Source organism: Choloepus didactylus, chromosome 5 (assembly GCF_015220235.1).
Source record: "Choloepus didactylus isolate mChoDid1 chromosome 5, mChoDid1.pri, whole genome shotgun sequence".
Lineage (NCBI taxonomy): Eukaryota > Metazoa > Chordata > Mammalia > Pilosa > Megalonychidae > Choloepus > Choloepus didactylus.
This window is the reverse complement of record NC_051311.1, coordinates 42,505,376-42,519,661: the sequence shown is the minus strand read 5'-3', so window position 1 is coordinate 42,519,661 and position 14,286 is coordinate 42,505,376. Positions and strand designations below refer to the sequence as shown.

At 36.9% G+C, this 14,286-nt stretch overlaps 1 protein-coding gene across 1 annotated transcript in view; it reads left to right on the top strand.

The window, feature by feature from the left end:
• Positions 1 to 14,286, top strand: part of CNTNAP2 (contactin associated protein 2) — a 2,391,149-nt gene that overhangs the window by 973,939 nt on the left and 1,402,924 nt on the right. Inside the window, exon 4 of the mRNA XM_037835931.1 lies at positions 10,075 to 10,222. Within this exon, the coding sequence (XP_037691859.1) occupies positions 10,075 to 10,222 (148 nt within the window). The remainder of the gene's footprint in view (positions 1 to 10,074; positions 10,223 to 14,286) is intronic.

The following is a 14,286-nucleotide window of genomic DNA, read 5'->3' as shown; positions in this document are numbered from 1 at the left end:
TTGAAGAAAATGGAACACTACCTAACTCATTTTATGAAGCTAACATCAATCTAATACCAAAACCAGGCAAAGATGCTACAAAAAAGGAAAACTACCGGCCAATCTCCCTAATGAATATAGATGCAAAAATCCTCAACAAAATACTTGCAAATCGAATCCAAAGACACATTAAAAAAATCATACACCATGACCAAGTGGGGTTTATTCCAGGCATGCAAGGATGGTTCAACATAAGAAAATCAATCAATGTATTACAACACATTAACAAGTCAAAAGGGAAAAATCAATTGATCATCTCAATAGATGCTGAAAAAGCATTTGACAAAATCCAACATCCCTTTTTGATAAAAACACTTCAAAAGGTAGGAATTGAAGGAAACTTCCTCAACATGATAAAGAGCATATATGAAAAGCCCACAGCCAGCATAGTACTCAATGGTGAGAGACTGAAAGCCTTCCCTCTAAGATCAGGAACAAGACAAGGATGCCCGCTGTCACCACTGTTATTCAACATTGTGCTGGAAGTGCTAGCCAGGGCAATCCGGCAAGACAAAGAAATAAAAGGCATCCAAATTGGAAAAGAAGAAGTAAAACTGTCATTGTTTGCAGTTGATATGATCTTATATCTAGAAAACCCTGAGAAATCGACGATACAGCTACTAGAGCTAAGAAACAAATTTAGCAAAGTAGCGGGATACAAGATTAATGCACATAAGTCAGTAATGTTTCTATATGCTAGAAATGAACAAACTGAAGAGACACTCAAGAAAAAGATACCATTTTCAATAGCAACTAAAAAAATCAAGTACCTAGGAATAAACTTAACCAAAGATGTAAAAGACCTATACAAAGAAAACTACATAACTCTACTAAAAGAAATAGAAGGGGACCTTAAAAGATGGAAAAATATTCCATGTTCATGGATAGGAAGACTAAATGTCATTAAGATGTCAATTCTACCCAAACTCATCTACAGATTCAATGCAATCCCAATCAAAATTCCAACAACCTACTTTGCAGACTTGGAAAAACTAGTTATCAAATTTATTTGGAAAGGGAAGATGCCTTGAATTGCTAAAGACACTCTAAAAAAGAAAAACGAAGTGGGAGGACTTACACTCCCTGACTTTGAAGCTTATTATAAAGCCACAGTTGCCAAAACAGCATGGTACTGGCACAAAGATAGACATATAGATCAATGGAATCGAATTGAGAATTCAGAGATAGACCCTCAGATCTATGGCCGACTGATCTTTGATAAGGTCCCCAAAGTCACTGAACTGAGTCATAATGGTCTTTTCAACAAAGGGGGCTGGGAGAGTTGGATATCCATATCCAAAAGAATGAAAGAGGACCCCTACCTCACCCCCTACACAAAAATTAACTCAAAATGGACCAAAGATCTCAATATAAAAGAAAGTACCATAAAACTCCTAGAAGATAATGTAGGAAAACATCTTCAAGACCTTGTATTAGGCGGCCACTTCCTAGACTTTACACCCAAAGCACAAGCAACAAAAGAGAAAATAGATAAATGAGAACTCCTCAAGCTGAGAAGTTTCTGCACCTCAAAGGAATTTCTCAAAAAGGTAAAGAGGCAGCCAACTCAATGGGAAAAAATTTTTGGAAACCATGTATCTGACAAAAGACTGATATCTTGCATATATAAAGAAATCCTACAACTCAATGATAATAGTACAGTCAGCCCAATTATAAAATGGGCAAAAGATATGAAAAGACAGTTCTCTGAAGAGGAAATACAAATGGCCAAGAAACACATGAAAAAATGTTCAGCTTCACTAGCTATTAGAGAGATGCAAATTAAGACCACAATGAGATACCATCTAACACCGGTTAGAATGGCTGCCATTAATCAAACAGGAAACTACAAATGCTGGAGGGGATGTGGAGAAATTGGAACTCTTATTCATTGTTGGTGGGACTGTATAATGGTTCAGCCACTCTGGGAGTCAGTCTGGCAGTTCCTTAGAAAGCTAGATATAGAGTTACCATTCGATCCAGCGATCGCACTTCTTGGTATATACCCGGAAGATCGGAAAGCAGTGACACGAACAGATATCTGCACGCCAATGTTCATAGCAGCATTATTCACAATTGCCAAGAGATGGAAACAACCCAAATGTCCTTCAACAGATGAGTGGATAAATAAAATGTGGTATATACACACGATGGAATACTACGCGGCAGTAAGAAGGAACGATCTCGTGAAACATATGACAACATGGATGAACCTTGAAGACATAATGCTGAGCGAAATAAGCCAGGCACAAAAAGAGAAATATTATATGCTACCACTAATGTGAACTTTGAAAAATGTAAAACAAATGGTTTATAATGTAGAATGTAGGGGAACTAGCAGTAGAGAGCAATTAAGGAAGGGGGAACAATAATCCAAGAAGAACAGATAAGCTATTTAACATTCTGGGGATGCCCAGGAATGACTATGGTCTGTTAATTTCTGATGGATATAGTAGGAACAAGTTCACAGAAATGTTGCTATATTATGTAACTTTCTTGGGGTAAAGTAGGAACATGTTGGAAGTTAAGCAGTTATCTTAGGTTAGTTGTCTTCTTCTTACTCCCTTGTTATGGTCTCTTTGAAATGTTCTTTTATTGTATGTTTGTTTTCTTTTTAACTTTTTTTTCATACAGTTGATTTTTAAAAAGAAGGGAAAGTTAAAAAAAAAAAAAAAAAAGAAAAACAAGGGGAAAAAAAAAAAGATGTAGTGCCCCCTTGAGGAGCCTGTGGAGAATGCAGGGGTATTCGCCTACCCCACCTCCATGGTTGCTAACATGACCACAGACATAGGGGACTGGTGGTTTGATGGGTTGAGCCCTCTACCAGAGGTTTTACCCTTGGGAAGACGGTTGCTGCAAAGGAGAGGCTAGGCCTCCCTATGGTTGTGCCTAAGAGCCTCCTCCCGAATGCCTCTTTGTTGCTCAGATGTGGCCCTGTCTCTCTAGCTAAGCCAACTTGAAAGGTGAAATCACTGCCCTCCCCCCTACATGGGATCAGACACCCAGGGGAGTGAATCTCCCTGGCAATGTGGAATATGACTCCCGGGGAGGAATGTAGACCTGGCATCGTGGGACAGAGAACATCTTTTTGACCAAAAGGGGGATGTGAAAGGAAATGAAATAAGCTTCAGTGGCAGAGAGATTCCAAAAGGAGCTGAGAGGTCACTCTGGTGGGCACTCTTACGCACACTTTAGACAACCCTTTTTAGGTTCTAAAGAGTTGGGGTAGCTGGTGGTGGATACCTGAAACTACCAAACTACAACCCAGAACCCATGAATCTCGAAGACAGTTGTATAAAAATGTAGCTTATGAGGGGTGACAATGGGATTGGGAAAGCCATAAGGACCACACTCCACTTTGTCTAGTTTATGGATGGATGAGTAGAAAAATAGGGGAAGGAAACAAACAGACAAAGGTACCCAGTGTTCTTTTTTACTTCAATTGCTCTTTTTCACTCTAATTCTTATTCTTGTTATTTTTGTGTGTGTGCTAATGAAGGTGTCAGGGATTGATTTGGGTGATGAATGTACCACTATGTAATGGTACTGTAAACAATCGAAAGTACGATTTGTTTTGTATGACTGCGTGGTATGTGAATATATCTCAATAAAATGAAGATTAAAAAAAAAAAAAATCAGTTATATGACTTAACTTCTTTTTTTCCATTTTCACAGCGATGTGAAAAACTGTAATCAAATGTAAAAAGGAACCATGTGAAAAAAACACTCCTTTCCTGTGACAGTATAGTTATTGCTGCAAAAATGATAGACACTCTAGCTGAACAGTCTTTCTTTTGGCTTTTAACAGGGTCAGTCACAGTTTTTAATTACTTATATTAAAACCACAGAGAAGTCTGTGGTGCTAATGACCACAAAAAAGAGCATGTTTTGAGGAAATGTGTAAGAAAAAAAAATTCCTATTTTGTCAAAATTTGCAGAAGTATAAATAAAGAAGAAAAATACTCAGACAAAATACACTATCTAATGAATATGCCAAAAATCAAATGCATGATCAAAATGTAGTGGGATAAAAATTATGTATTACTAAACATTAAATTCTATGTTCACATATGGAATATCAAAAATAAAATTTCTTGTTCCTAAGTGGAAAAAACCTTTATTCTTAGCTGCAAATTTGATTCTCATACAAAAGTCAGAGTGGAAATGGAAGTCTTTGTTATTTTGTTCCTGATTTGCCCCTTATTAGGTATTTGGCCTTCTTATTACTTATTTGGCTTTCAGTAAGTCATCTAACCTCTCTGAGCCTGTTTCCTGATTTTTCCATTTTATCAGTTAGTTTCCGAGGAAATAGGACTAATGGGGTGGACAGATGATAGATGGAGATGGAGATGGAGAGAGAGAGAGAGAGGACTTTATTATAAGGAATTGGCTCATGAGATTGCAGGGGATGACAAGTCTGAATGCTTAGGGCAGGCTGGAAATTCTCATGAGAATATAGTTGATTCTTGCATCTTCATCTCCTGGAAAGTTCAGGAGTGACCTCCCACTGATTAGATGAGGCCCACTCACATAAATGAGAATAATCACCCTTACTTAAGGTCAACGGATTGCACATATGAATCCCATCAATGAAATACTTCCACAGTAGCAACTAGGACATATTTGCCCAAAAAACTGGACACCATAATCTAGCCATATTGACACAAAGTTAACCATCACACCTATCCAACTTAGTTTTCCCTGGCGCACAAGCAATACAACGTGTATAAGAACCCTTTAAATAATAAAATGATATGTATATGTTAGATGTTTTTATTAAACCAGTGACCATAGCTCCTTTTATATTCCTTAACTTTTCCAAATACTGCTATATATAAGGAGACACTTCACAAATACTTTATATTCAAGACAATTATGGGTAATACATACACCATTTTTTATTGAAATGTTAGAAACTTCAGTTAGAATAATGTCTTAAATCTCAATCTACTTGGATATGAAAAGAAACACAAAAAACATTGTCTTTTGATGCTGTGACTCTTGATGGAAATACCATATAGTGTACATTTGTTCATAAATGTTAAACATGTCCTCTCCTAGAAGCTTAGGTAAATCACTACTTTCCTGAACATCTAAAATTGTTTATATGACCTTTTAATTTGCTGGTACAATCTCAAATATAATATATCCAAATCTTCAGTCATTATCTTTCTTTCAGATATTTTTGTAGTAGTCAGGATTCTGTCAGTGCTTAAATGAAGAAACAAACAAATGAGGAAACAGGTCAAATAAATAAATGTTTGGAGGTTTCCTTCAGCAATCTCTGAATTCAGATACTCAAATGATGTCAGCAGTTTGCCTCATTCGCTTTCTCTGCTACTCATCCCCTTATCACAGCAATATGGCCAACAGAAGCTCAGCAGAAGCTCTGTTCTCAATAGCTTCCCCCCAACCTCATATTGCTGGCATTTGAGACCCCAGGATACAGTCGGTGTCTTGCTCTTTCAGCACTTTCACATCACTGTAACTCCCTCCTTCTTCAATAGCCCTACTTCTCTGACATGATTATTACCAGATTATTCCATCTGCTTTATTCTCATGGTAGTCTTCTGCTATTCTCCTAGGAATTCCCCCTTATTTGGGGGAGAGAGGGTTGGGGGGGGTAGAATTTCATACCTAGCTCATTCTTTCTCTCTACTGCTGCTCTTGTCATGATTCTTGGTGATTTCTGTCTGTATATTAATACTCCTCCTAATACTCAGGCCTTACGGTACTTTGACCTTCCCACCTACAGTGAACTTGTCTTCCATATGACTTCAACCACCAAACATGACCATGACCTAGATCTTATCATCAACAATAACAGTGTCACATCCTAAATCTTAATTTTGAGCATCCCTCCCAGACTTTTCTCCTTGTCTCCTTCCTATGATTCCAAACATTATGTCAGTACCTCCAGTACAACAGTCTCTGACACCACTGGATTTCAAACCTGTTCACTCCTCATATCCTCTCACATATACTTATGTCCCTCCTTACCTGGTTAAGAGTCCATGGTCCATCTCAACCATTCCCTTGCATTTACCCTGATTAGACTTGCACACGTCTCTTCCTGACCAAATCCCAGTGGCACTTAGTAGGTTTAAACCCAAACCCTTATTTCCTTTCCTCAACCTGCTCCTCTCACAATGTTCCTCCTCTCAGTAAATGCCACTGTTATCCACTCAATCTCCTTGGTCAAGTCAAAAAACCTTGTGTCATTCTTGTCTCTTCTGTTTCTTCTACTCCCTAAATTACATCATTAAATCCTGTTAGTTCTCCTTCAAAGTCTTTCTAATTCTGACTATCTCACAGTATTTCTACTATAGCCTACAACCTTAATCCAAATCACTACAACCTTTCATATGAATTACTGGAATTGTTTCCTAACTGGTAACTTTGCATCCACAATTGTTTCTTAGATTCTTCATACAAAGCAGTCAACATGATTCTTAGAAATTATAAGATGGGTCACTTCCTTGCTCAAAACTCTCCAGCAGATTTCCTTCTTGCACACATTACAATGAAATCCCACATCTGAATCATGGTTTACAGGCCCTCCTTGCTCTGGCGTCCACTTCCCCAATGTCTTCTCCCTGAGTGTTCCTTGTTCACTGTGCTCCAACAACCTAGCTTCCTTACTGTGCCAGTTTGAATGTATTGTGTCCCCCAAATGCCATTATCTTTGTGGTCTTCTGTGGGGCAGACGTTTTTGGTGCTGGTTAGATTTGCTTGGAATGTGCCCCACCCAGCTGTGGGAGATGATTCTGATGCGATGTTCCCATGGAGGTGTGGCCCCGCCCATTTAGGGTGGGCCTTTATCGGTGGAGCTATATAAATGAGCTGACTCGGGGGGGGGGGGGGGTAGTGCAGCTGGGAGTGATGTTTTGAAGAGAAGCAAGCTTGCTAGAAAGGAACGTCCTGGGAGAAAGCCGTTTTGAGGCCGGAGCTTTGGAGCAGATGCTAGCTGCCTTCCTAGCTAGCAGAGGTTTTCCGGACTCCATTGGCCATCCTCCGGTGAAAGTACCCGATTGCTGAGGTGTTACCTTGGATGCTTTGTGGCCTTAAAACTGTAACTGTGTAGTGAAATAAACCCCCATTTTATAAAAGCCTATCCATCTCTGGTGTTTTGCATTCTGCAGCATTAGCAAACTAGAACACTTACTGTCTCTCAAACATGAAAAGTGTGCTGAGGCCTTTGTATTTCTGATCTTTCTCTGCCTGGAATGTTCTTACTCCTGGTTTCCTTTAGGTCTTCACTTAAATTTCTCTAGCCCAGAAAGGACTTCTCCGATTAACCTGCATAAAATAATAGTAACCTCTCCGCTAGATAGTTATTCTACTTTTATGTCATAATACTTATGCTTTATTTTACTTATAATACTGTGAATACCTGTATTCTGGTTTGCTAATGCTGCCATTATGCAAAATACCAGAAATGGATTGGCTTTCATAAAGGGGATTTATCTGGGTACAAATTTACAGTCCTAAGGCAATAAAAGTGTCCAAACTAAGGCATCAACAAGAGGATACCTTCACTGAAGAATGGCCAATGGCATCCAGAACACGTCTGTCAGCTGGGAAGGCACATGGCTGGCACCTGGTGGTCCTGGGTTGTGTTTCAGTTCCCGTCTCAGCTCCTGTGTGTCCTTAGCTTAGCATCTCCAAGCATCTCTTCCAGCTTCCAAGCATCTCTCCAAAAGACTTTTTCAGCTGCTCCGAGTTCCTTCTGTCTGTGAGCTCTCTTATAGGACTCCAGTGATTTAATTAAGACCCGTCTTGAATGGGTGAGGTCTATGTTTCCATGGAAATAATTTAATCAAATTTTTCCACCCTAATGAACAGACTTGCCCCATAAGACTGCATTAAATAATATGGATTTTCTGGGGGACATAAGATATCCAAACTGGACAACCTGGCATTAAGTTAAATATATGCATGTGTATATATGTATGTATATATACAAACATATATATATATAAACATTGTGTATATATATAAATTGATAGATACAGATATATCTTACTGTACACATAATTTAATATATACAAAATATATAATTTAATGTCAAGTAGTGATATTGTTTGGTGGCTTTGTTGAGTATTATTTAAGATAAATTTTATATTAACCTATATGCAATTATGTCTTTATTTCAGGTGATTTTTGGTCAGGGATTCTCACTGTTATAGTTTTAGAAGTCAGAAAAACTCTAGGGATATTAAAAACAGCCATAGTTTGAGATAAGAAAATAATTATACTTGTTGCTTCTGTATAAAGCTGAAAGCTGGCTAGAAAAATACATTGAAAGAAAACTGTTCTTTATACTGTTTTCCTTTGTCTAATGTCAACAAGATGCAAAGAGGATGCTCTCTTTAAATGTTAAAAAACAAGACCTAATGCTCAAATAGTTTTGCCTTGTGAAGGACTGAAGTTGTGGCTATTTTGAAAATGCAATAGTAGTATACAACTCACCAATGAAAACCAAGGAAAGCACAGCAGGAATCATCACTGAATAGCATCCAAATTTTCAAAGCCTATAATTGCAAATGTTATAAAGTAAATATTAACCTTTATGCAGATGGTTGGTGCCATCTAAAGATTATAGAAAACAGTTTAAATCCTGTAGAAATATTTCAATATGCTCCCTAGAATTACTACATTTTTTATTATATATTTTGTATTTTGGAGCCAAGAGTATGACTGGGGAATGGGGCTTGTTAGCAAACCTACAACTACAAATTTGCTGTTTTGATGTTTACGTGAAGTTAACCAGAGTCTTCCATTTCAAAGCTACTGTGTCCTTTCCTTTTTTAAAGCATCTATTTTTTTGTTTCTTATCTATATTTTATATTTTAAAATTGTTAAAAAGAATATTTTCTATAAAGATGGTACTCCTAGTTTTGAATAAAAGCAGATTCTTTGGGGCAAGATTACAACAGCCCAGCAATCTAATATGGTGCCTGTGCTGCATTTTTTATTATTAAAATATATGCTGTTCTCTTCTAATTTTTAAGTTTAAGAGAGGTTTCAAAAAGATATAAAAGAAGATCTGCAGAATCTAGCTTTACGAATTCAAATAATATGGGGATAGCTAGAATGCTTGTGTGACAGTAAAGCATCTGATGTTTAAATTAACAGAAGCATGTATTTCTCATTTATGTGACATATTCTCTAAAATATGATGGTCTCTTTCTTAATCCTCCCTTGGATTATAATTTTATGCTGACATGTTCCCTATTATTTGACTGTAATTCTTTTGAGGGTAGAGTCTATGGCTCTACACATCTTTGCACCCCCCCATATTATCTTGTTCTATACCTATTATGCAATAGATGTTTTGTAAACGTTTGTTGAATGAATGATATCTATGCCCAAAGAAAATCTGTTTGTTCTCTACTCCTCCCTGCTCCAATAAACTAGGCAATGTGCACCTTCAACATCAAATAAGATTCATAGGGGATTACTCTTTGGACAACCTTCTAATAAAAAGAAAAAAATAGGAATTAAAATGTTTCTGATGCACTGGGCAAACTTGAAACGCATATATTCCAATAAAAGGCAGAATACTCTCACCTCTGCACAACACGTTCAATTGTCCTTTTTTTAAATGTAACTGATGTAGAAAAAGTCTTCAGATTTCTAAGGTGACAGGGTCAGGTAATATGGTGGAAGTGTTTAAAAAGAGAAATCCATCTGACTTGTATAAAAGCCATTTATTGTGTCATTTAAATACAAAGTGTTGGAATCATAATTTAAATGCTTATTGAATGTCACAGTGGGTGCCATGTAGTGTCATTCTTTTAACAAGTGGGCATAATTATTCATATCAAAGGACCTGTAGAAACATTTGGTCCATTTCCCATTTAAAACTGGACTTGTTTTCAAACAAAGGGAGTACTGAAGGTTTTTTCAAATTTTCTAGGGCACAAAGGCTATAAAACCCTGCCACTGGATATGAAAAATTGAGGTTATTTTAACACAGAGAGAATATGGTTGTTTCTAAAGCAATAGTTTTTACCCCATTTCTTCTTCCAGGCCTTCCCTGGAAACATCAACTCTGACAGCGTGGTCCGGCACGACTTGCAGCACCCTGTGACAGCCCGCTACGTGCGCATCGTGCCGCTGGACTGGAATGGAGAAGGCCGCATTGGGCTCAGAATTGAAGTCTATGGCTGCTCCTACTGTGAGTATCATTTTGTGAAAATCTGTCATGAGTTTTGTCATCTGCATTTCAAAGAAAATTTGTTTAATTTCAATTATTTGACATCACTTGCTTCCTCTGACAGTAAAGTACCCTCTGGTTTTATAAATAAAATCTATTTGTTTCTCTATTGTAAATGTATATTATACACACACAGGCAAACATACCCATGAGAATACTCTAAGAACACTTCGAGTAAAAGATTCAGAACATCATTTCTGTTCGACAGGCTAAAACAGCAGAGCTTATTAATGATGTTGCCTGAAGTCTTATTAAATGCTTACAAAGGAGGAGCCTCAGGTTGAAGTAGATGGATTTTTATTGGTAGGTGTTATCTGAAATTGCACTTAATAAAAGTTGTTGTTTTAGGGACCATTGATGTTCAGCACAAGAATATGAATCAGCACTAACAAATCAGATCAGCACAGAAACTTCTGTTCACGTTGTTCTTCCAGTGTTCCCCTGAGCTATGTAACAATGGCAAATCATTTGTATGTGGGTCCTTCCACATCAGATCACCCAAAAAGACAGTCAGACATTCCGATGGAGTTAAATTCACCAATGCATCTGCTGAAATTGTTAATAGAGTAATGGTTGCTGTGGACATTTGAACTAAACACCAGGGAGAGAAGAGAGGAAAGGGAAAAAAATATGGATTAGTCGTAGTACTCATTTTAATTACATGAGCCAATTCTATAACAACTACCTGTTATTAGAGTAAGACCTAGTGATATAAGAATATAAAAATTAGCATCTCTGGTTTAAATGGTCCTGGCTATAATTTTAATGAACTTGAGCTAACAGTCCTGTCTCTGGCTATATCTACATATATCCTCCTCCCACGTCCACTGTTTCTATTTTCTTCTAGTGGCCAACAGAATAGAGATGTAGGCACTGTATCCAATGGGAACCAACCTGGGATATTTTTCACTCCCATTTGGCCTCCATTTCCCTGTCCAGTCTTTGGTGCCTAGAGAACCAAGCCCTACCCAGGAAAATGTAGCAGTAAATGTTATTCAGACATTTCTTAATTCTAGCAGATATCTACTGAGCTGTGTATAAGGCACTGTGTTAAGCACTGAAGCCAAATCTGTCTAAGTCCATCCCTAGCATTGAGGACCTTACAATTCAGTAAGTGGAACAGATAAGTTGTAGCATCAAATAAAATACGTTGTGATAAGTGGTAGGGAAGAGAGTACAATGGGAGGTTATAGGGCAATTGCCTAACCCAGCTTCTGGGAATCAAGGCAGAGAAAGATCCTAGAGGAAAGAACCTCTGAGGGAGAGACACTAATTTGGTGAAGAAGCTGGTTTTAGTTAAAAAGTAGAGTAAGCATAGAGAATCTGAGGCAAAAAGAATATGTTGAGGATGAATATCTGAAGCATAGAATATTGATATTATATATTTTAAATCTATCTTGTATTTAACTTTACCTAACAATATTATTTTTATCATTTAAATTATTATTTGTTAGGATCCATTCTCATACTTTACCCTGCTTTTGTTCACCATTCTTTTGTGCTCTTTTACCTTTCCAACTGGGATAACTTCCTAAATGCCTCAAATTTATCCTTTAAAATAAATTTTAGTGAGTTTTTGTTGGTAACAATCTCTTCGTTTTAGTTTGTCTTAATTGGCTTTATTTTGCTCTCATTATTCAAAATGTATCTTTTCACTGTGGATAGAATTCTAAATTGCTATTTTTTTCTTAGCACATGGAAATATTATTTCACAGCCTTGGCTTCTGTGGTGACAATTAAGTCGGCACTCAATAAAATTGTTGTTCTTTTCTGTCTAGATGTTTTAATGATGCTTTCTTCTTTTTTGATATTCTACATTTTCTGTGTCTGAGTGTGAATATTTTTTTATTTATCTTGCTTGGGTATCCTAAGATTCCTGAATCTGAGTAATCACCATCAATTTAAATATTGACTCTTCTCCAGTCTTTCTTTCTCTCATCTTTTTCTCTAGGAGTCAAACTCTTTTTGGCTCTTTGTGATGGGTTTTAGATACATGCTTAAGAAATTTCTTCCAGTTCACTTAATCTCTCCTCTGTTATATCTATTCTTATTTTAAAGCAATGCACTGATTTTTTTTTAAATTTAGTTTTATTGAGATATATTCACATATCATACAATCATCCATGGTATACAATCAACTGTTCATAGTACCATCATACAGTTGTGCATTCATCACCCCAATCTATTTTTTGAACATTTTCTTTACACTAGAAAAAGTGAAAATAAGAATAAAAAATAAAAGAACACCCAAATCATCCCCCCAACCTATTTTTCATTTAGTTTTTGTCCCCATTTTCTACTCATCCATCCATACACAGGATAAAAGGGAGTGTGTATGGATGGCTTTTACAATCACACTGTCACACTGTCACCCCTTGTAAGCTACATTGTTATACAATCTTCTTCAAGGGTAAAGTCTACTGGGTTGCAGTTTGATAGTTTCAGGTATTTACTTCTAGCTTATTCCAATACCTTAAAACCTAAAAGGGTTATCTATTTAGTGCATAAGAGTGCCCACCAGAGTGACCTTTCAACTCCATTTGGAATCTTCCGCCACTGAAACTTTATTTTGTTTCATTTCATATTCCCCTTTTGGTCAAGAAGGTGTTCTCAATCCCACAATGTCAGGTCCAGATTCAATCCCTGGAGTCACATCCCACGTTGCCACGGAGATTTACACCCCTGGGAGTCAGATCCCACATAGTGGGGAGGGCAGTGAGTTAACCCACTGAAGTGGCTTTGTTAGAGAGAGAGGGCCACATCTGAGCAACAGAGAGGTACTCAAGGGGAGACTCTTAGACACAATTATAATATGCACTAAATTTTAATATCAATTATATTTTATATTTTATAACTTTTATTTATTTTTCAAATCTACTTGGTCAGTTAGAAAAGTTTCTTTTCCTTTAATCATATTTTCAATCCCCTCTTTTATTTCTGAAGTATAGTATACATATGCCTGATGATGACAATATCTGGATATTTAGGTAAACTACTATACCTGCTCATTTTGTGTAACAGTACATGTTTTCTACTTCTTCTCCTCCTCTTCCTCCCTTTTTTTTTTCCTTTGTCTTCTTATGCTTATCCTTCTTCTTGACTATGACCTCAGTTTCTTTAGAACTTTGTTGATCTGAGGCCAAGGTTGATGGTAGATTCCTCTAGAGGATTTATCTTTGTTTATTTTCTTTTGTGAAGGTATTACTAGCAGAATTACTTTAAAGCTTGCCCAAGATTTAAGACCACTAGTTAGTATAAATTCACTATGCATGATTTGCAAACATATACTTCCAAATATGAATTTTCAGGTAAAATATTTTCCCCTTCTCCCAGGCAATTTTTCTTCATGCTCACTCAATTGGCAGGAAAGGAGGGATGCTCTATATGGACAGAGAAGGTGATTTCGGTATCAGCTTTATGCAAAAAGTCTCGTTGAGACTCTCCTCTGCCCTTCCTATAGACCCATAAAAATCAAGGTTCATTATTAAAAAGTAGTAAATGCTCCCATTAGTCAGGCTTCTTAAAATTAACCAGACATTTAGTATTTTATGAAAAAATAAAGTTTTCACCTCTGTATGAATTCAGTTGCAGAGACTGGTAAAAGTGGTAGCTCTATTGATGATCAAATACTATCTTAGTAATTCATGGGCAACATCGTTATGTGCAGACTGAGCTGATGCTAGTAAAGGGGTCACAGGGATGATTTTTTAAATTCTGAAGGTGTTTATTATATTTGGTCATCATTTTATTATAGCAGATGTAATGAGTAGGGAGTCAGAGGTTTAGCTCTTCAGGAGAATACTGAATACAAAAAAGAGCCCCAACATAAATTAGTTTGCTTGCTATTATGTGTCCTGAGTATCCATGGACACAGAACATGATATTCACACATATTCTAGCTGTCAGTGTTAAGATGGGAAGACCAAAATAAAATGTGGTATTCCTGTCAGCATGACAGATTAGATCAGGAACAGGTTTAACTTTGAGTAAGTGAAAAATATGTAATATTCTTCATGGAAACCATG